Raw genomic sequence first — 22,696 nt, 5'->3', positions numbered from 1 at the left:
ACAGACTGACTTCGGCATTCTACAAAGAGTACGCAACCATACTTATTCCCCATCTCATTAAGATATACCACGAATCTGTGTCAACAGGCAATCTTCCCTCACCCCCTGCGAAGCCCACATCATCACGATATTGAAACCAGATAAACCGCCAGAACTCCGCAACTCCTATAGACCCCTCTCTCTCTCTTATTAATTTAGATAACAAAATGTACGCAAAAATCTTCGCCATCCGTCTACACCCTCTAACGCCACTAAAAGTGCAGCCCGATCAGTCTAGGTTTATACCGGGGAGAGCCACATCTCACAACCTCCGCACTCTTCTCGGTCATGCACAACCTCAGCCCCTCTTTGCTGGCAGTGGCGGCCCTGTTTGATGCAACAAAGGCGTTCGACTCCCTTGAGTGGTCCTTTCTTTTCCCCCTGCTGGGGGGTCTGTGTTTTAGCTCCAGCTTCATACAGAAAATCCAGATACTGTATAACCTTTCTTCGGCGAGAGTGAGGCTTAATGGGCGCACATCGGACCCTTTTGCTATTACGCGTGTCACTAGGCAGGGCTGCCACTCTCTCTCCATGTGGTTTGCAGTGGCTATGGAGCCGCTGGCGGCTAGATTACACCAACACCATGCCCACAAAGGAATCGGCTTTACCACAAGTGGATTCGTGGTATCAATGTGTGGGGACGATATTACCCTATATATCTGTGACCCGCGGGAGAACATCCACCAATGACGAGAGAGGTGATTCACTTCGGAGGCCATTCAGACATCCAGGTGAATTGGAGCAAATCAATACTATTCTGGCTCATGGATGAGACGCTCCCATTCCAGACTGAGTACCCATACAAGTGGGCATCTGAGCTGACTCGGTATCTAGGCGTGTGGCTGAGCAGAGATCCAGAGGAATTGTGGAAAGTAAATTATGGGAAAGCGATGGATTGGCTTGGAGTGTGTATTCCGGTGTGGAACAAACTACTGTTATCTCTAGCCAGGTGCATAGATATTACAAAAATGGTCATCCTGCCGAAACTGCTTTGTCGATTTGTCAACATCCCACTCCCCCTTTACAGCACATTTTTTCAAGCGCTTGCGCTTAAACCTGATCACCCTTGTTTGGGCGGGCTGTCAACCAAGAATAGCATACAAAACTCTCACATTACCCCAGTCGCAGGGTGGTCTGGGGACACCATACCTTAAGTTGTATGCTCACTGCGCCTAAGCGAGCTATATACACTTTTGGCTGCATCAGACGCCGTTCCAACCGCATGTTGTGGTGGAGTGTGATTGTGCTGCACTGTGGCCACTGAAAACTGCACTGTTCCAGCCCTATACAACACTCAAAGCTGAAATAAACATAGTAGAGTGCATGTGTTGGGCGTGGGATGGTATCCGTAGGCAAACAGGGGCAGTTGTTCTTCATGTGCAGTCTGCAACAGTGGCAGAGAACCCGGCACGGCCCCCGCTGCAGGACAGAAGGGCAACACGCCACGCAGATACCTTGGGAATACACACATTTGCCAACCTATACCCCGGAGATTTATTTCTCCTTCCACTCGCCAGTACAGCGGAAAGGCCAATCACTTTTTCATTATTGTATTATCAGCTTATAGTGACCTGCAGAGACTCACACAGCGCCTTCCCGGATCCACCCCCGGTCAACACTGCGCTCAAATATGTACACACATCCGCGTTGCATCACAGTGAAAGCTCATAACGTGCCTTTACTCTATAACCAAAGCTTCTTCCCCGCTGGACACTTCGCGAGCGCACAAGGCCTGGGAGGCAGACATGGGACAGGATATATCTGAGGAGGACTGGCTTTTCTGTTGTGGACAGAAGAACAAGTTACTTACCTTCGGTAATGCTTTTTCTGGTAGATACAGTATCTGCCTGTGGATTCCTCACCTTATGAATACCCCCTGAGCTAGCACTCCGCGAGAAATTCTTTCCTAGCTCTCCCACGTCGACGACGACGTCACAATATCACGGCTCCGCTCGCGACACTGTCTTACGTCATCAGAGCCATAAGAGGACCTCGTTGGCGTGCTGACGTCAGTTCCACCCATTTTTTCCGTGCCACCGAGGCAAACGGGCGGACCGACACATTTTCAAATGCAAACATAGCATACCAAATATATACACATATATAAATTCACAAATGCATAATCAATAAAGACATAGAGAAATAGAAACTGAATAAGCATTTCACATTATTAAGATATCAACATGATTAAGACATTAAAATAAAAAATGTTTGGGTAGAAACAGGTGGACAACGGGGAGGCGGGCGGGACAGTGAGAAATCCACAGGCAGATACTGTATCCACCAGAAAAAGCGTTACCGAAGGTAAGCAACTTGTTCTTCTGATGGATACTTCTGCCTGTGGATTCCTCACCTTATGAATAGACTCCCAAAGCCATACCTCTCCTGGAGGAGGGTGTCCACCTGACTAGACCAAAAAATCTTGCAAAACAGAACAAGCAAAATTGCCATCTGTCCTAACCTCAGAGTCCAAGCAGTAATGCTTCGCAAAGGGGTGGAGGGATGCCCAAGTTGCTGAAGCAGAAGAAGTAGACCTAGCTCTGGTGGAATGAGCTCTGATACTTTCAGCAGGGTCCTTCTTGGCCAAGGCGTAGCAAATCTTGATGCACAAGATAATCCACCTGGAAAGCGTCCTCTTGTGCACAGCCTTGCCTTTTATCTTCCCAATATAGCCCACAAAGAGCTCATCGTCCAGTCTCAGATCTCAAACGGGCCTTCAAAGGGTCAATGTCTCTCTCTCTCCGCACCACTTAACAAACCTGGACCATCTGGAAGAGTAAACAGACTTAATGGAGTGTCGCCTGGATGATAAAATAACATCCACTATATCCGGCGGGAGAGAGAAGGAACTCAGGTTGCCCCATTCAATCTCCAGGCATGAAGGTGCAGGCTCTGGAGGTGGTGGTGTAGAACCTGCCCCTGCGAGAGGAGGTCTGCCCTGAGAGGGAGACGGAGTGGAGAGTGCGATTAGAGGTGAAGTCGATCTGTGTACCACACCCTTCTTGGTCAATCCGGGGCGATCAATATGACTTGGGCCTAGGCTTGGCGAATCTTCCTCAGAACCCGAGGAATCAAGGGTATGGGTGGAAACGTGTAAAGGGGTTGTGAGCTTCAATCCAACTGAAACGCGCCCCCAGCGCTTCCTGCATCGGATACTGGAGACTGCAGAATAACGGGCAGTGTGCGTTCTCATGAGTGGCAAACAGGTCCAACCGAGGAGACCCCCTCATCTGAAAGATGCGACGGACCACCTCCGGATGAAGCTGCCACTCGTGATCAGCCGAGTAACGCCGACTGAGATTGTCCACACAAACATTCAGTACCCCGGCCAGATGATTTGCAAACACACAAATCTGATGGTTCTGAGCCCAGGACCAGAGTCGCAGAGCCTCTCGACAGAGACGAAACGACCTTACACCTCCCTGTTTGTTGATATACCACATCGTGGTAGTGTTGTGCATCAGGACTTGAACCGACTGACCGCGAAGGGAAGGGAGTAAAGTCTTTAGTGCCAAACGTATCGCCCGCAATTCCAGGTTGATATGAAGCGACCTTTCCTCTTGAGACGAAAGACCTTTGACCTCCAGATCCCCCAGATGAGCACCCCACCCTAGAGTGGAGGCATCCGTGATCAATGTGGCCACCGGAGGAGGAGGCTGAAAGGGCTTTCCTTGAGACAGGTTGCCCTGCACACTCCACCAAATCAGCTCCGCAGCAGCTTCTCTGGAGTTCTTGACCTTCTCCTCGAGATCTCCTTTGTGCTGATACCACTACCTGCGGAGGCACCACTGGAGTGCCCTCATGTGCCAGCGTTCATGGTTGACCAACAGAATGCAGGAAGCGAACAGACCAAGCAGGCGGAGAACCTTCAGGACTGGAACAACCGCTCCATTGTGAAATAAAGGAATCATTTCCTGTATGTCGAGAATCCTCTGCGGAGGCGGGTATGCTCGACCCACAGAAGTGTCCAGTATTGCCCCTATGAACAGGCTGTGCTGAGAAGGCACCACGTGAGACTTGCGTACATTTATCGAAAAACACAAATTGAATGACAGATGAGCTGTTACCTGCAAGTGGCGCAAAACCAACTCTGGAGACTCCGCTTTCAATAGCTGGTCGTCCAGGTAGGGGAAAACAGGAACCCCTGACCTTCTGAGATAAGCCGCTACCACCGCCATCACCTTTGTAAAGACTCGAGGTGCGGAAATAAGACCGAACGGAAGAACTGCAAACTGATAATGTTGCGACCCTACCGTGAACCGGAGATACTTCCGTTGCGACCTAAGGATGAGAAGATGAAAATACGCATCCTGTAGCTCGATGGACACCATCCAGTCTTCTTGTTGCAGCGCAAGGAGAACCTGAGCCAAGGTCAACATTTGGAACTTCTCCTGTCTGAGGTAAAGGCTAAAAATCCTGAGGTTCAGGATCGGTCTTAAGCGACCGTCCTTTTTGGGGATCAGGAAATACCGGGAGTAGCAACCCTGACCCCTTTCCTGCTCCGGACCCACCTCCATCGCACCTTTCTGAAGCAAGGTAAGAACCTCCTGCTGTAAAAGCAGTAAGTGCTCCTCTGAGCACCAACCCTGGCGAGGAGGGTAAGGAGGAGGAAACTCAAAAAAAGGGAGGGCGTACCCATTCTCTACAAGAATCAAGATCCAATGATCTGACGTGACCAGTCTCCACTCTTGTAGAAAATGGGACACCCGACCCCCTACCGGACCAACATGTTCTAAGATGGGGGATCTAGAACTGCTTTCCTGATGTACCAACGGTGGTGGGAGGGGAAGTAGAGGAAGAGGAGGAGGATTGTTGTCGAGCTGCACCCCTGAGGCCTCTTTTATTCCTCCCTCTTTAAGACTTGTAAAAGGGATTCTGCTGTTGTTGGCCCTGTTGAGATTGCCGACGGCCACGAAAGGAAGCCGATCTCCCAAATCCACAATACCGCTTGTAGCCGTATCCTCTGGACTGCACCTGGTGGCCTAGCGACCTTGCAGTAGCCCTGCTGTCTTTAAAACGCTCTAAGGCTGAGACCGCCTTTGATCCAAAGAGCTTTGACCCATCAAAGGGCACATCCAGCAAAGTCGCCTGAACATCAGGTGAGAAGCCAGATGAACAAAGCCAAGCCTGCCTCCTTGTAGCCGCAGAAGATCCCATCACATGAGCCAGAGAATCAGCATTGTCCAGGCCTGATTGAATCACCTGACGTGCAGCAGCCTGCGAATTAAAAAGGACTTCCATGAAATGAGTCTGATCCTCCTCAAGCAACTTAGGAGCTAGCTGCATGACTGAGTCCATTAAAACATGAATATATCTTCTGAGAAGACAGGTAGCATTAGTGGATTTAAGGGCCATACTCGAAGAAGAGAACACCTTCTTCGCCGCCTGCTCCATCTTCTTAGAATCTCTATCACCGAGAATGGTAGGGAAAGAACCAGAAGGCTGCTTCGAACAAGAAGCCTGGACAACAAGACTTTCCGGCGTAGGATGAGAGGAAAAAAAAAGCAGGATCACCAGCAGCAGGCCTATACCTCCTAGCAATGGAGCGAGAAACAGCAGGAGCAGACAAAGGCTTTTGCCACACCTCCAATATTGGCTCTGTCAAAGCATCCGTAAAGGGAAGCAACGGTTCAGAAGAAGATAAAGAAGTATTAAGAACTTCTGTAAGAATGTTAGATTTCACCTCAGCCGAGGGAAGCTGTAGACCAAGCAAATCAGCCGCCTTCCTTATAACCACGTGATCAGGAGCAATGTCTTGCACAACACCAGGAGTAGCAGATGGGAGATTATACTCAGGAGAAGGTTCCAATCCACTTGCCTCACGGAGGCCCTCAAACTCATCCATGGAATCAACAATCTCCCCTTCCTCCTGATTCTGTGCATACTCCTCCTCTTCAAGGATCCTTTGCGCCCCTCTCCTAGAGCGCTGCTTAGGAATCGGCGTCGGCGGCTCCACATGCGATGTCGGTGAAGCAATCAACGGCGTTGACGGAGGAGCATCGGCCTCGATGCCGATCAAACTCGAGGAGGTGCCAAATCAACAGCCGAAGGAGTCCGTGACGCCGGAGTGGAAGACCTCGGCGCCAGGAAATGCCAAGCTGGATTCGACAGCAAGAACGGCATAAAGGGTGCCTGGGGATAAAATTGAGGAACACCCAAATAAAAGGCCAAAAGACCCACGGCGCCCGAAGGCACGCCAGATGGAGCAGAGGCCCTGGCAAACATGCCAAACATCGCATTAAGGAAATGAAGAGTTTGAACCAGAAGCAGGAAAAGCAAGATATGGATCTGTACCTACCTGAGGTCAAGCTGGACACTCAGCCTGGAGAAGACTCCCTAGGCACCGGTGATGTTGTGAAGAACCCTTCGAAGCCGGCGACTTTGGAGCTAGAGATGGAACCAGAGTCACCTGTGGCGAAGGAGAAGGAGAAGGTGAAACAAAGTCCTTCCTTCTAGGCCGTTCAGCCAGAGTCGGCAACCTCGACCTCGAGACCCTGGCCTTCGAAGAATGGTGTCAAGAGCCATGCCTCCTCTTGGAATTCTTATGCTTCCTCGACTTCGATGTATGAGATGATGAAGACTTCGCTCTCTTACGACGTCTCTTCTCCTTCTTGGCTTTGGCCATGAACAACTTAGCCTCACGCTCCTTAATGGCCTTAGGATTCATATTCCTGCAGCTTCGACACTCCTCGATGTAATGGTCCGAAGATAAACACCAGAGGCAATCTTCATGCGGGTCCGTGATTGACATATGCCCGCCACACTCTCTGCGGGGTTTAAATCCAGTCTTCCTGGAAGTAGCCATCAGGAAACAAACGAGAGATACAAAGTTTTTCTCGAAGAAAATGGAGAGCCCTAAGAAAAACCGTTAAGCGTCGACGGCGTGGAAAAAGGGAACTAACGTCAGCACGCCGACGAGGTCCTCTTTTGGCTCCGAAGACGTCATACGGTGTCTCGAGCGGACCCGTGATATTGTGACGTCCTCGTCGACGTGGGAGAGCTATGAAAGAATTTACAGCGGAATGCTGGCGCAGGGGGTATTCATAAGGTGAGGAATCCACAGGCAGAAGTATCCATCAGAATGAACGATTATCTCCTAACTACTGACTCAGACTGATTAATTTCAAATATTTGCCCACAACATATCGCACACCCGCGTATCTTCATAGGATCGGACTGATGGAAGACACGATGTGTGCACTGCCCCACTCAGCCTGCTATATTTATACACCTGGCCTGGGCATACCCGAGGGTGGCGTGATTCTGGCAGGATGTATGAATAATAATTGCTGACCTAACTGGGGCTCCCTTTTCACTAACCCCTGAAAGGTGTCTGCTTGGTTACATTAAAGACACCCCGGACGTGCACCGATGATTAACTGTGTTAATGATGGTGCTGGCTAAGTGTAGAGTGGCGATACATTGGGGTTTGAAGCCAGCGCCCACAACACGGGCATGGCTGAGAGACGCAGCGCAGTGCCAAATACAACTATCTGCTTACTGGGATGTTATGTCCCCCGGAAAATATATGGGAACCCTTGGTGAAATATCTGCAACAGAATAATACCCCCATGACGTCCCCACTTGTGACTGACCTGATTGACTCTTCTCCTGTCCCAGATGGTCACCATCCGTAACAGACAGGTAAATTCGGCCCTTGACAACATACACACAAGACATCACTGGGATACCTGAAGACAGCATGACTCTGCTATGGTGTCGGCAATAAGTGTGAGTTGCACGCCTGAACTGGTAACCCATGCCATGATGGGGCTTGTTACTTACAATAAATGCGCTGACATTGTTTCTTCTATGTCTGTAAGACTTCTATGATGCTCATTTCCTGTGTGCACGGATTAAATTCAATAAAGGTTTTTTTTTTTTTAAATTTAGGTTACGAGCGACTCATCAATGCTGAAAACATAAGAGGTCTATCATGGAACTCACATGAACAAGAACTATAGTAGAATTCACAGGATATCAGCCACCATTGGGTGGAGATTTCAGGCTATCCATGTTTTCAGTCACTGAAAGGTAATGCAATATGTGTGCTTAATAGACGTAAGTGTCAAACGTATGTGTTTAATACTGCTGTATTAAAGACATTGTACAATTCCAGCATGACGATGGGGAATAATTGTAAAATGGTAATCTATGAAAGAAAAAATATTTATCAAAGCTTTCAGATGCACAAATTAATTTTAGCATGTAACTTAAGATCTAACAAAGTACCATGTAAAATGCCCAACAGAGATTTAGGGGAGCAGATCTGCCTAGGACACAAAGATGCTTCCGCTGTGTGCATCAAGTGTGAGATGTATCCTAATATGTCAAACATTTAAAAGGGGCTAGTGGCACCATGCAGCCAGTGAGTGCAGGAAGCCGCAAGATTGTGCAACCTAGAGTAGAACAGAATATAATATAGAAAAGGTGAAGGCCTTAAAAAAATAAACCAGCACTATGAACCTACAGAAACTGGATTAAAAAATAGACTGTGCAAGAGAGGATATTATAGCTTACATACAACGATGGCACAACGATCAATAATAATTTAGCAAGAGTGGGGATGAAGCCAAAAGTTACCAGATGCTTCAGCATTTAGTATAGCAAGGGGACTAGACAAAGAGAATCGGTAGGATTGACCGTATGGATGTATTAGTGCTCAGGGGCCCCTGTTCTGCTCGATTTTCCCGGCCTTCTTGTGTTGAAAAGTGATGGAATGTGACTTCAGTCTCTTACCATTCAAGTCTAAGGGTTAGAGTAGTGAATGGAGCCTATTTACTAGGCACTTCGACATGATCCTGTGCTCTTCCCCATAGATCAGGGCTTGCACACATAGCCTAGGGGATAGATTCGTTAGTATTAGGGATAACCTGTCCTGTAGTGAGGGTATTTCATGGAGCCGTGCTGAATTCAGGCCTGGTAGGCCTCAAACGGGAGAGACTCCATCTTTCTTTCTGCTCCGGCAGCTTGGGATGCTTCTAGGTCAAATGTAATGTTTTAGTTATGAGGTGTTATTCGCTTGGAGAGAACCGGTTCAGGCCTGCCCTTATCGAAGGATTGTATTTTTCTTCATGCCGAAGACACTACATCAGGCCGGCCGGCTGGGAACGTGTCCTTGGAACGGGGAGGTACAAGAATTTGGTGGGCGGCAGGTTACGGGCCGGAATTTTCCATGAGGAAACGCACCTCTATATTAGTGAAAGTCTGAGGCAGTTACATGTTCAGTCCGTAGGCGGCATCTAGCCGTTAGCAGTAAAGCTACTACTTATTCCAGGGAAGACAGACGCCATCTTGAAGGCGGAGAAAAACCGAGAGACAGATACTCTCCTAGCAGAATAGCCAGAGAGGAGAGAGTAGCCGATAAGGAAGAGGTCCCAGTGACTCGGAGAAGGATGACTGCGGAGGTGTGACTTCCAGGCGAGCCGAGGCACAGACGAGAAGGGAACCTAGATGACCACTGAGTGCAGGCTACACACTACTAAGGTGATGTCGACCCTTTACACAACTTAATCTTTCACTTCTCTTTGCAGGTTATGTGTTATATTGTAATGTTATGTGATTGTGTATGTAATGAGTAATAAAGTACCCAGTTTGTAGTGAACCAACATGTGCTGCGTGTTCTTGTATGAGAGGGTAGCCTATTCTTCTAGTCAGCTGCGGCTACATGAACAGATGTTAACCCTGATCAGGTAAGTGGTAACTGAATAAGGGAAAGAGGAGCCCCTCGAACCGGAGAACAGGCTATGCTCGAACTGGTAGTCCTTGTGTGATCTGATGAATAGTGAGACTGATTCCCTTTTTGTATGTTATGGTGATCATAGGATGAACTGTCGTATGAGACTGCCGTCTGGGTAGAGAGGTCTGGATTCGTATGGGATCGCGAGGCCGCCACTTGTGATACTGTCGTATGGGCAGAGAGGTCTGGATTCGTATGGGATCGCGAGGCCGCCGATTGTGCTGAGACTGCCGTCTGGGTAGAGAGGTCTGGATTCGTATGGGATCGCGAGGCCGCCACTTGTGATACTGTCGTATGGGCAGAGAGGTCTGGATTCGTATGGGATCGCGAGGCCGCCACTTGTGCTGAGACTGCCGTCTGGGTAGAGAGGTCTGGATTCGTATGGGATCGCGAGGCCGCCACTTGTGATACTGTCGTATGGGCAGAGAGGTCTGGATTCGTATGGGATCGCGAGGCCGCCGATTGTGCTGAGACTGCCGTCTGGGTAGAGAGGTCTGGATTCGTATGGGATCGCGAGGCCGCCACTTGTGATACTGTCGTATGGGCAGAGAGGTCTGGATTCGTATGGGATCGCGAGGCCGCCGATTGTGCTGAGACTGCCGTCTGGGTAGAGAGGTCTGGATTCGTATGGGATCGCGAGGCCGCCACTTGTGATACTGTCGTATGGGCAGAGAGGTCTGGATTCGTATGGGATCGCGAGGCCGCCACTTGTGCTGAGACTGCCGTCTGGGTAGAGAGGTCTGGATTCGTATGGGATCGCGAGGCCGCCACTTGTGATACTGTCGTATGGGCAGAGAGGTCTGGATTCGTATGGGATCGCGAGGCCGCCACTTGTGATACTGTCGTATGGGCAGAGAGGTCTGGATCCGTATGGGATCGCGAGGCCGCCGATTATAAGAGGTCTTGGTATGTATAGTAGGAATTCCCTGTCCTTAGGTGGTAAGATATATGTGGTTACCTATTGTAGATAGGCCCTAGAGAGAGGGAGGGGGTAACGTTCTGGCTGGGTTAGTGAGGCTCTGATGAGCGGGTTCTATCTGATCCGAAAACCCAAGCAGAACAGCCCCCCACTTCAAAATCTTGGATAGGGATACAAATTCAGGGAAGCTCTAGTTTAAATAGCAGATCTTGCTGTTCCTTTACATCGGTCAAGCAAATAAAACATAGCGGAAAGAGGTCAAACCTATGAACATACATTATTAAGCAGTACAAATCAGACTAATATTTCTGGCCAAACAGGGGAACTATTTTATTGAGGATTGTTGATTTGCCTTCTGCATCAATCAAAGATGAATCAGTTAAAGGAGATTTAACTGGGGTAGGTATGTGAAGTTCTAAATCCTTGTTTGTCAGGTACCAACCTTTTCCTCGTCACCCTGTATGCAGTGTGTTTTCTTCCTATTCCTCCACTCTGCACACACTTAGTCTGGCACAACATTATACACATGATGAGGAATTTAGTGCTGAATTTGGGTACTAATCGGCAAAGCTGCCTAATGCAATCACATACATAACTGCTGCCAGGATTTACAGGATTAACAACCTCACTTGACAGTAGAAGTGATGAGGTTGCATAACGTATGGCACACTAAAAAAACAATTTCTTGATATCAATTTCCAAGTTTCTAACATCTTGTTTTGATAATTTTGTTTTATAAGCGGCCAGACTGAGTATTTTCCCTCTAATAAGAGCCTTGTATGCATCCCATGTAATTTGAGGAGATACTCCCTCTTTATTATTTTTAAAAAACTCCACCGACTCTTTTTTTAAATTCTCAACGATTTGGGTATCATTAAAAATGGTCCGATCCACCGTCCATCTCATAAAAGTTTGTTCCTTACCCAGCTGGGTTTTAAGTAGGACGGCAGAGTGGTCTGAAAGTAGGGCTGGTAAGTGCTCAACTTTGATAATTTTACTCACTATCGTTTTCTCTACCAAAAAAAAAAAAAATCGATTCTAGAATGAAGACCCAGTCTTTTATTTTTGAAGGTGAATGGGTTGTTTTTATCCCCTTTCCCCTTCCAGATGTCCACAAACCCCAGATATTTTCTGTAGATCCCCAACCATTCCCTCATTTTATATGCTTCATAGGGGGTAGGCGATCTATCTTGGGATCTGGAATCAAATTAAAATTTCCTCCTAAAATTACTGGAGATTCAAACGATAGTAAAAGAGTATATAAATTCTGTAGCGGGGTGGGATCATCTAAATTCGGCCCATAATACCCAGCTATCGTGTATGGGGTGTTGTGAATTCTTACCCTAACAATTGCCCATCTACCTTTTCTATCCAATTCAATTTTCTCAATTCTGGCCTTTACTGATTTTTTGAAAAGTATCGCTATCCCCTTTACAACACAATCCTGATCTGTGCAGACATAGCAATCTACCCACCCTGTTTTCTTTATAATGTCGTCCCATTCCTTCTTTAACAGATGTGTGTCTTGTAAGATTATAATCTCACAGTCTGTGACCCTTAGGTACTCCAGAATTCGACGCCTTCTACTTGGTAGCCTTAACCCATTTACATTTCATGATAAAATGTTAACATTTCTTCCTGACATTTCTTCTTTCTCCTAAACTTGCATACTGTTTTGTCCAAATTTCTCTTTACTGAACTTGGCAGGTCCTAATAACTCCCTTTGCTCTATCAATTTCTTTTTCTGCATTCTGAGGATATTTTTCAATTTTTTCCCTAATTTGCTCCCCACCCCTGTGCATTTTTTTTGTACTTTTATATTTCTTGAATACTAGAAGAACCCACCCTGGGGAAGCCTCCCTCTTTTTCTTTTTGGGGTGTATTGATAGCCCCTTCTGAGCTCCATGACTGTCCATTTTTCTTTTTATCAACATGTGTAAACTCTTCTCGTAGGTTTTTTTTTTTTTTTTTGATTGTGTGAGTTATATGAATTATACTTTTAAGTGTTTATTTCATCACACACTTTCTAAAATAAAATCAACAAGAATTAAATCAATAAACCTTTTCTCCTATAGAAATTAAAATTCAAACTCCAGCAGACAACCCAGATTGACTCCTTACTTGATGTTTCATTTGTTCTAGGAAAAGGGCAACTTCAGCAGGGTCCCTTATATTGTGCATTTTGTTTCTCCACATGATTCTGAGGCTACCCGGGAACTTCATTTGTACTGTGGCTCCTAGACTTTTTAATTCCTGCATATATTGACCTAGTTCCCATTGTCTGTCTTGCGTGGCTTTTGAGATATCCGACCCAATCCTAAAGGTCCAATCATCTTTATTGTGAGGGCCTTTTTTTAATGCCTCATTCAGGATTCTTTCTTTAATGTTATATGTTTTGAAATTTACTAAGATTTTCCTTGGATTTTTCCTTTCTTTATTTCTGCCAAAGGGATCCCGATGTACTCTTTGTATGTCGTCTTCAAGTCCTGTTTCTTTCGTCCATGGAAAATGTTCCTCGAGAAGCTGCATTGTGAATTTCTTGATATCTACCCCTTCTTTACCTTCGGGGACATTTAATATTCGTATGTTATTTTTTCTCGCCTGATTTTCCAAGGATTCCAATTTTTCGCTCGTACTCCTTTTGCTCTCTTTTAGGACCCTTATGTCTTTTTCATTTTGTTCTACTTTATTGGAAAGCCCCTCAACTACTCCTTCCACTTCAGTAACCCGATCGTTCAGTGCACTCATCTTAGTATCTAGAGCTTCACATACCTCACGGATTTTACTCTGATTCATCTCTGATATTGCAAATTTTGCCCTCATTTCCTCTAGCATCTTCTCCAAGAACTGATCCGTTGGGCTTATACCTGAAGTCAAAGTTTGTATTTGATCACCCGAGACTCTGTTCTCTCTAAGTTGTGGATTTAATTGATCATTTGGCGGAGTCGACTGGGGGTCAACTACTTTATCTACCGTTGGCTTAGATTGGACAAGCATGACTGAGGTGCTAGAATCAGTATCTACCTTAGACATCCCCCAAGGGGAGTCAGGTCGAGGTGGTACAGCGATTTTGGGGTGAGACCCAGTTGGTGCAGGGACCAAAGCCAGAGGAGTTATCGTTTCGGGGGAAGGAATCAGAGGAGGAACAATTTTCGCAGAGTTAGAATTGGAATTAATCACCTTTGCTAAATTCTTTCGACTTTGTTCTTGGGGGGGGGGGGGGGGGGGTGCTACATTTCCAGCTTCCCTGATTCTTTCCGAATTCTTCCTTTCGCACAGAAGCTGCTAGAATCCAGCTTAGTCAGTTTTTTGGGATTTCTCTTCGTACTGCGCGGAGCAATATGTTGCTTAAAGTCTACTGGAGTTATGTTCTGCAAAAAGTCCCTATTCCTTAGGCAATAGGTCGACCTGCCTTTCTCCTGCTCAGTATTTGTTATTATTCCTTCAGCTTGAGCTTTGAGCTGCGTCTCCTCTGATTGAATAGACGCACTCGCTCCTCCAGCCCTCGCAGTTTTAAGGCAAATTACCCCCCCACCCTCGTTTCTTGGGCCTTCAATATTGCTAGATTTTTTCATCCAGAGCGAAGAAGGATTAGTTTTACTAGATATACTATTTTTACCACACTCGCTTAGAATCCCTTTTATATCGTAGGTAGGTGAAACTTTAAAATTAAGTAACCCCTTTCCCAGTGTATTTTCAGCAAAATCCGAACTCCCCTCACCACAATTCTGTACAAGGATCGACTCACCCAGATCTGCTGTTGTGGAATGCCTTCCAATGCCTGTTTCTGGATGATGTCTGTCCTTAGGAGTATGACGCCGTAGCTGCAGCTGAAACCCAGCAATACTCAGTGCCTCACGCCCTAACTCAACCCCAGCTATTGGGAAAGTTCTGTCACTGCCCCCGCTGCCCCGGAACAAGAAGGGCACTCTGCTCGCGGCTCTCCGGCCAGCTATGCGAGCCTTTTGAGCAGCGCTCCACACCCCTGTAGCTGAAGCAAGCCTCTGCTTCTCCTGCCTCTCTTGCCGGGGCAAAGGGCACAGAACACTGCGTTTTGGACTGCAGCAACGAAATCCTCCAACTCGGTGAGTCCCTGGAAAAAAAATTCACTTCCTCTGGCGGCATATTATTTTTATCGGAGGCTTTCAAGTACTCCTACGCATCGGGCGTCCGCTGTCTATGATGAATCCGTATGCTCGTCTATCACAGCCATTCGTCATTAACGCGCATCCTCTATCATGATGGGGGCTCTATTCCGATGCAGAGAAAACTAGGTAAAAACAAAGAGAAGAAGTAGCCATTAAGGCTTACTTGTTATCGCACTAGGGCAATCCCTCGGAGCTCCCGACCCGGTGTCCTAGCCGTCCGCCATCTTCCCATTTAATACATTTTTACCAAAAATTTAGAGCTACTAATAGAAGCTGAGGAAGATCTGGAAAAGAAAAAGAAGTTGGAAATAGATAAGACGGTACACGAGGATAGACTAACAGGAATCCTAGAGAGTAAGGTCAGAGAGAGATGGGAAGTGAGCAAGCTCGCTCATTATGAATATGGTGAGGGTTGCGGTAAGCTGTTGGCATGGAAAACAAAGACCGATGCTAACAGAAATAAAATACTTAATATCTTACCACAAGGCGGTTTAGTCCCTTGTTCGGATGAAGGGGTAATAATGAAAGAATTTGTAGACTTCTTCTCTTCTCTATATACTGAAGATACTGTCCCACTAAATAAGGATTTAGAAGAATACCTACGCAAATTGGAACTCCCCGAGTTAACAAGCCTAGAAAAAGAAGATTTGAATGCCCCAATTACCAAAGAGGAGGTAGAAGAAGTAATGAAAGGCCTGAAGAGTGGTAAAGCAGCAGGTCCAGACGCTCTTCCCAACGAATTATGTAGTAAACTTAGAGAGGCTATAGCTTCCCCGCTTACAAATTTGTTAAATATAATTTATATTGAGAAGGGGAAACTTCCCGATTCATGGAACGACGCTACTATAAGCATCTTGTTAAAACCCGGTAAAAATCCAGTTAAATGTGAATCTTACCGTCCCATAAGCGTACTTAATTGTGATTATAAGATCTATACACAAATTCTAGCAAAGAGGCTTGGTAATATCGCAGGAAAACTGATAAAAGAAGATCAGAAAGGGTTTATAAGGGGTAGGCATTTACAAGATCTGACACAGGAGCTTATCGGGTCAATAGACATAGCAATAAGCGAAAAAATTCCCCTGACAATAATAACACTGGATGCGGCCAAAGCATTCGATAGAGTGAACTGGACTTTCTTGAATGCAACTTTAGTGAAATACAACCTGGGTGAGAACTTTCAGGGAGCAATTAAAGAAATGTATAGAGCACCAAAAGCTAAGGTCCTAATTAACGGGAATTTAACAGAAAATATCCCCATATTCAGAGGGACCCGTCAGGGATGCCCCTTGTCTCCCCTTCTTTTTAATTTATATATTGAGCCTTTGGCAAATAGGCTCAGAGTTCATCCTGAAATAACTCCATTTATCTATCAGACCTGGGAAAAAAAAATAGCCTTGTATGCAGATGATGTGATGATTTTCACGAATAACTATGCAGGTTCTATCCAAGCTATTGATGACACTTTAAAACATTTTGGGAGGGTATCAGGCTACCAAACAAATCAATCAAAAACTGAGATAATGAGTTGGAATACCCAGGTAAACAATATCTATACCAGGGAGAAAATCAGATATTTGGGAATAGACCTGATTAAAAACCTAGATAAGTACCCAAACTTGGACAGGGTAACAGCTGACGTGAAAAATTTATTGAAAGCATGGGGGGGCCTCCCTTTAACCTTTTTCGGTAGATCCAACATAATTAAAATGTCTATCCTTCCAAAATACACATTCCTATTTAGTGCAATTCCACTGGAGTTTAAGAGGGAAACACTTAAAAAAATACAAGGAGAAATAGCAAGCTTCATTTGGATGGCTAAAAGTACACGTATTGCCTGGGGTAAACTAGGAAGAAAGAAAGTAGAAGGAGGAATTGCCAGTCCAGATTTAGTGGAATACTATAGAGCCTTCCAATTCAAGCAAATGAGGGTTCTACTAAATAATTATGACTTGTATCCGGAACATCTTAGAGCAATGACGGGAAATACAGGTCACTTCCTGTTCAAATTTGGTCACCCAAAATATTTCAAAAAAGTGAAACTGAAGACTCTGAGAGCAGCAGCTAAGCTATGGTATCAAATTAGGAGCACTTTAAATATCCCATATTACAGTGAGTTCGCGCCCATATGGGACTCTCCAGGAACACCGGAATGTCTTAAGGACAATTTGGCAATACCTCTCAAAACATCAGGGTTTCGAGCATGGGGCCAGCTATTGGTTAGCAACAACATAACAGATTGGGAAACTCTGTGCACGAATTCAAGTGCATCCCTCTCAAAATTCAAATATTATCAGCTCACTAGTTGGGCTAAAACAGTGAAGGAGAAATATACCGGAAATAGGATCATGGAAACAACTATGATAAAGAATCCCCCGAAGATAAAAGAAATAGCATCATGGTACTGGGCACTTGTGAGAGCTGGAGAGGATGAGTTTCTGATTCCCGATGCGATCTGGGGGAAAGACCTGCCGGCGCTGGATCTTCAAGACCTGTGGCAAGTATCAATGAATAAATGCTGGTCTATTGTGAAGTCTGCTACTTTAAAGAGAAATCACCTCTTTACTTCCCATAGAGCTTACTGGACGCCGAAGCGATTATCTAACTTTGGTGGACCCACTACGAAATCATGTCCCAAATGTGGTTTACCAAGAGTGGATGATGTGCACATGTTCTGGCAATGCCCCCATATCGAAGGCTTTTGGCGGGAAGTGAGTAAAATCATAGATTCGGTATTAAGAAGACCAGTTAAAGTAAGTACAGATCTTGTTATTTTTGGGGTCAGTAGACAGGATGTGTTAATAACGTTAACTAAGAAGGAAGAGAATCTTTTGTTTATAATAATTTTGCTTGCGCGAAGGGAACTTTGTATAAAATGGATAAGATCAGTCCCTCCCACACACTTGGAATGGGTGGCCTCAGTAAACAAAATAAACAAGTGGGATAGGAGAGGGAAGCCCAGTAAGAGGTATGAGTATTGGGAAATATGGGAAGACTCTGAGTTCGCTAATTAATTCAGCTTTTTCATGTCACAATTAAGCTATGACTCATTTAATTCCAATGATTTTGCAATGGCAATAAAATCACAAGCAAAATGCTTGTGTGAGTGACCAGAATGGTCAGCTCCCCCAGTGCGTATGGAGAATTATTGGAGGTGCTATGGATGAAAGGGGACCCTACTCTACAGAATTCGTAAATCGAATCTCTCCGAAATTGGGAAATTGGAACAGCTTGAGATAATAGAGAAATGGGTCCCTGATAACTCCAGATACACTACATTGCAGTATGAGGAATAAAAACAAACAAAAAAAAAAAACAATTTCTTTTGATATAACATCACATTCTTAATTTATAAGCTTTTTTTCTTAGAATGGCCTGCCAAAGGAAAACATATGCAAAAATGTATTGATCCCAAAGCAACTCTCATTTATTTTTGCACTTAAAGAGAAAACTTAAGCTGTCAATTCCCATTGTCGCTGCCGTTTGACATGATCGTTTTTGTTTTTAAGTAAGCCATATAAATTTAGAGCCATCAAAACATTCTCATTATAGCTACAGTCATGGGCTACAAGGCTAGGAAACGGAGTGCTAAACCACTTTCACGGATACCATTAGGTCCTCCAAATTCATAAATAACTTTACCCTGTGACACCTAGTGTAACCCATAGTGAGTGATGGGAGTCTCTGGAGGAAAGTAGGATCTGCTTTCATGGTTACCCCCCACTTTTTGCTTGGTGTCAGTATGTTTTTGACCTAGTCTGACTGGAATCCTTCTAATCAGGACTCCAGTCACTGTGCTTCCTTCCTAAACTGACCATGGTAAGTACTGTGGTACATCCACAATTGGCTATTGGCGTACCCTAGTTAATCCCTAGTATATGGTACTAAGGTACCCATGGCATAGGTACACCAGGGGTTTCCCATGGACTTCAGCATGTATTGGGCCACCCATGGGAGTCCACTCAAACTGTGAGTATAGGCCTGCCATTGCATCCTGTGTGAGTTAGTGCTTGCTCCACTCACAACAGATATAGGTTTCCTTATATCTGAGGTCACTACACTTAAAACCTATAATTCACCCTTATGGCAGTCTCTTCAGTCCTGAGGGCAGGGAGCTTAGTTATAAATGTGAGGGTGCCCCTGCATGATCAGGACACTCCTACAAACTCCAGAGTTGATTCTCCAGGCTTTATAAGTGCGGTCAGCCATTTTAATACATATAGGCGACATCAGTCATTACGAGATGTCTATCTATATAGTGGCTGCAACAAACCTGGTCATGTTTGGTATTAAATATGTTTAAATCATACCCCAACACCGATTCCAGTGTTGGAAGTATGATCCCATGTACTGGGGGGCTCCCTTGAAGTACCCCCCTGTACTCCCAGAAACAGCCTTTCAGGTTCTGACAGTACGCTAATGATTCTTCCCTCCTGCTGCGGAACCAAACTCGAACAGGGGAAGGTAGAATAATAGGTTTTCTGTCACAGGGAGGTATTACCACCTCCCAGACAAGACTTAGTGTATTGGGCTAGGGTGGGTGCGCTTGCCAGCGCCACCAGACTGCTATGAAGGGCGCATTTAGTGCAGGGGCTTGCATACTCCAGTTTGAGCCAGTTCAGGGAGCTCTTGGCTGCTGTTCTGGATCAATACTGGACAAAGGACATGGGAGTATCCTCCCCTTTGTCTAGCTCATCCTCTGGGAGGGACAACTGAGTTGTTCCAACCCTACTTAAGGACTTACCTGAGAGTGGGTCCTCAGATTCATTGTGGAACATGACTCACGACTGAAACCGCGTCACGCTTCGACCATCTGGACACTTAGACTTTGCCTGGAACCGAGACTACACCAAGGAAAAGACTCCTGCTGCTCTTGGTCTCGCTGTTTTGCAGGTCTTCATTGTCTGTGTTTCATCAAGGTTCTTCGACAGATCTCTGGGCATCAAGGACACCCGAAGTAATCTCCCTTGGAGTGAAGGAGTCACTCCCCTACATCTTCAGGCACCACAACGAAGATGACTGGCATGCTGCTCCTGTGGTCCCACAGACTTCCTGTGGCCCAGAAACACAGGTGGTGGTTCTGCAACTCCGTCGAGGCCCAACCTGTCTTCTCTGCAATTCTGAGGCCAGCATCCCTCGTTGGAACTGCTGGAACCGAACCCCTGTGCACCACGTCGACTTGCTGTTACCAAGGCTTGTAGGCTCTGCACTCCTGAGATCTTCGGGCTGCAAGAAGCTCCAGCATCTCTTCCCTCCAAGCTCAACATCCTCACCACATCCTCTGCACCATGGGCCTTCGTTCTTGGTGACTATCTCGAGGTCTTCTTGCGACTCCTGTGCCTCCTGCCTGCGGGTCCTCCTGAGGTTCTTCTCCTACTTCAGTGTGCTCCCCTGCTTGCTTGGGGCCTGCTCTGAATCTCCTGATGTTAATGAGTCAGTTGGACCTTGCTGGTCCCAATGTGGCTCCTTCGTTCTTCAAGCCAGTTGCAGCTACCAAGGTTTCTTGGTGCTCCCGACGGACACCGACCACCTAATCATCAGACTGGGACAGCTTATGCATGGCTCCTGGTCTTCCTCTGCATCGCCTGGTCCTCACAGCTGCAGCAACAAGGGCACTTCTGAACCGTCCGACATTGGTGGGCATTGCTCTTCCGTGCCTCCTGGTCACTCCTGAGTGGCACAGACTCTGTCTCCTCTGCTTGCAGGTTCTTCACTTCCAGAATCCCCCCTTGGATTCTACTGGATTTCTTCACCTTCTCCAGAGGCACTTTCACCAAGTGTTCCATTGTTATCTATGGAGCTTCCAGACATCTCTTAACCCCTATGCACCTGGCTTCCCTGGTGTAGGTAACCTGGTTTGCGGGGCATCCACAGGTGGGGTGACTCCAACCTTCCGTCCTCCGAAGGAATTCTGCGGGGTCCTCTGGGAAGGGTGCTTCTTCTGCAAAACTGCAACTTCTCCATTGACTTCCAGTGATCAACGGCTGTGTTTACACACTGCACACAGCCTCCATGGAGTTCCTGGGCACTTACCTTGAGTGGTTCCTTCTGGTTCAAGTCTCGTCCTCTTCTGCAGTTCACATTCCACTTTCTTAATATATGGTTTGGTTTTCCCCTGGCGATCACTGTATTTTGTGCTACTTACCTTATTGCATTTGAAGTGTTTTGGTGTATTGTGTTGATATCTTCGAGTAAGAGATATACCAATGCACTAGTGAGTTTTGTGTAAAAAATAGAAGTATTTTTATATAAAAAAACTGTGTGTTTTTTGTTTTTTACATTTATTATGCACCATAAGGTTAAACTAGTAAAAACAAGCTGCTGAACACACCTTCCAGATAAGCCTGAAGACAGCTCCCCATAGCTACCACTTTGAGAGCTTTCTATGGTTATCAAAGACCACTAAAATCACCATAAGGGTTGTCTGGATTAGTGCAAGGTGTATGACTTAAATAAAAGTGCACCATATACTAAGCCAGCCTCCTACAGTATCATACAAGCAAGGACACATTGAGCCAATGAGCATTGTTTTTGCTGTGTCAGCTCATTTATGGGAAAATTGAACACAATTTATCTGGTACAAAGTACAGATTATCTGACACCCATTCTATTGTACCATATCTTTCACCCTCTCTGTACTTGATCTAATCCTTCACCACAAGATCTCTTCATCAGAAACAACGTGATGAAGACTATACACATGGAACGCAGTAGCATTTTTAGCTAAATATTAGCTTAGTTAACACAGAGGTTTTATAGGCACAGAGGTTAATAATCAGAATACTGTGTGTCCATTTTAAATGTATTTGAACACATACATCAAATATCAACAAAGAAAGGTTGACACTGAATACTTGGGTATTAATAGGTTAAATAACATTAGCCGCAACTTGAGGGATATAATGGAATGGTAGAAAGAAGATGCAATACAAACCTCATGTAGTTCCCTTTTCTTTGTGAATATATTTCTGATAAATGTTTCCTGGACTTCCTCTCGTTTTACAAGGTACTGCCACAATCTCTTTACTGGTAATGCAGTGTGATGCTTGGATCTGTAGAAAAAAACAGCAACAGTATGCATTACTTTATCCCATATTTTCTAGAAATAAAAAGTGTGAGTTCAACTACAGTTTTAATGTACTAGTTGAAAAGCACAGCGAATGTAAAGGAGCAGTAATGGCCACCTTTTCACTCAAACCAGAGAAAAGCTTGAATTTTTTGTTTTAATGATAGTGCATGAGGATCTGAGAACTTCCGCTCAGAAGAACAATCATTTTTGTGAAGTAACTTAAGTCACGCCTTGAACCCGTAGAAGACTGGTGTTTATCTTCGGTTTGATGTCATGGGGGGCACTGACTCGTGACAGTTATTATTCTGCCTCCAAATCATGCTCTTCCGTGTTTGGTGACAGAGATATATGGCTGCTACGTCACATCTACAAGTTCCTATAATACAGATAAAGGAATATATGGCACTATAGGAGAAGCAATTCGTCATGTCACTTTGAATTAAATCCTGCAAGCAATGGAAGAAAACAAATCCTGGTCATACATGCGTTGGGTTTAGTTACAAACCTCTCATGTTTTCTCCCTCCTCAGCCTCATCTCGATTTTTACAGGGTGTGCATAAGTACCTAAGGCAATCCACATAACATTAAAATAGTCCCATCTGGGCAATATGATCACACTGAAGAACTGTCATCCTGGAAGAAGGAAACAACTAGGCAACTTATTTAACCAGTTTCATTTGATAGATATCTACTGGTTGGTGTCACAGTTGAGTCCTTAAATTGAATGTTTCAAATATTTCTTAGAAGAACTGGACTTAATCAGAAAATTGCCATAAACAGTG

The 22,696-nt window shown here is 45.5% G+C and overlaps 1 protein-coding gene across 2 annotated transcripts in view; it reads right to left on the bottom strand.

Moving 5' to 3' along the window:
* DMXL1 (Dmx like 1) overlaps positions 1-22,696 on the bottom strand; it is a 1,781,042-nt gene that overhangs the window by 263,002 nt on the left and 1,495,344 nt on the right. For both annotated transcript variants that reach the window (XM_085632653.1, XM_085632652.1), the window contains one exon: positions 21,780-21,897. In XM_085632653.1, the coding sequence (XP_085488779.1) occupies positions 21,780-21,897 (118 nt within the window). The remainder of the gene's footprint in view (positions 1-21,779; positions 21,898-22,696) is intronic.

The sequence above is a fragment of the Triturus cristatus genome, chromosome 2_1 (assembly GCF_964204655.1).
Source record: "Triturus cristatus chromosome 2_1, aTriCri1.1, whole genome shotgun sequence".
Taxonomy (NCBI): domain Eukaryota; kingdom Metazoa; phylum Chordata; class Amphibia; order Caudata; family Salamandridae; genus Triturus; species Triturus cristatus.
This window is presented reverse-complemented; position numbering and strand designations above follow the sequence as displayed.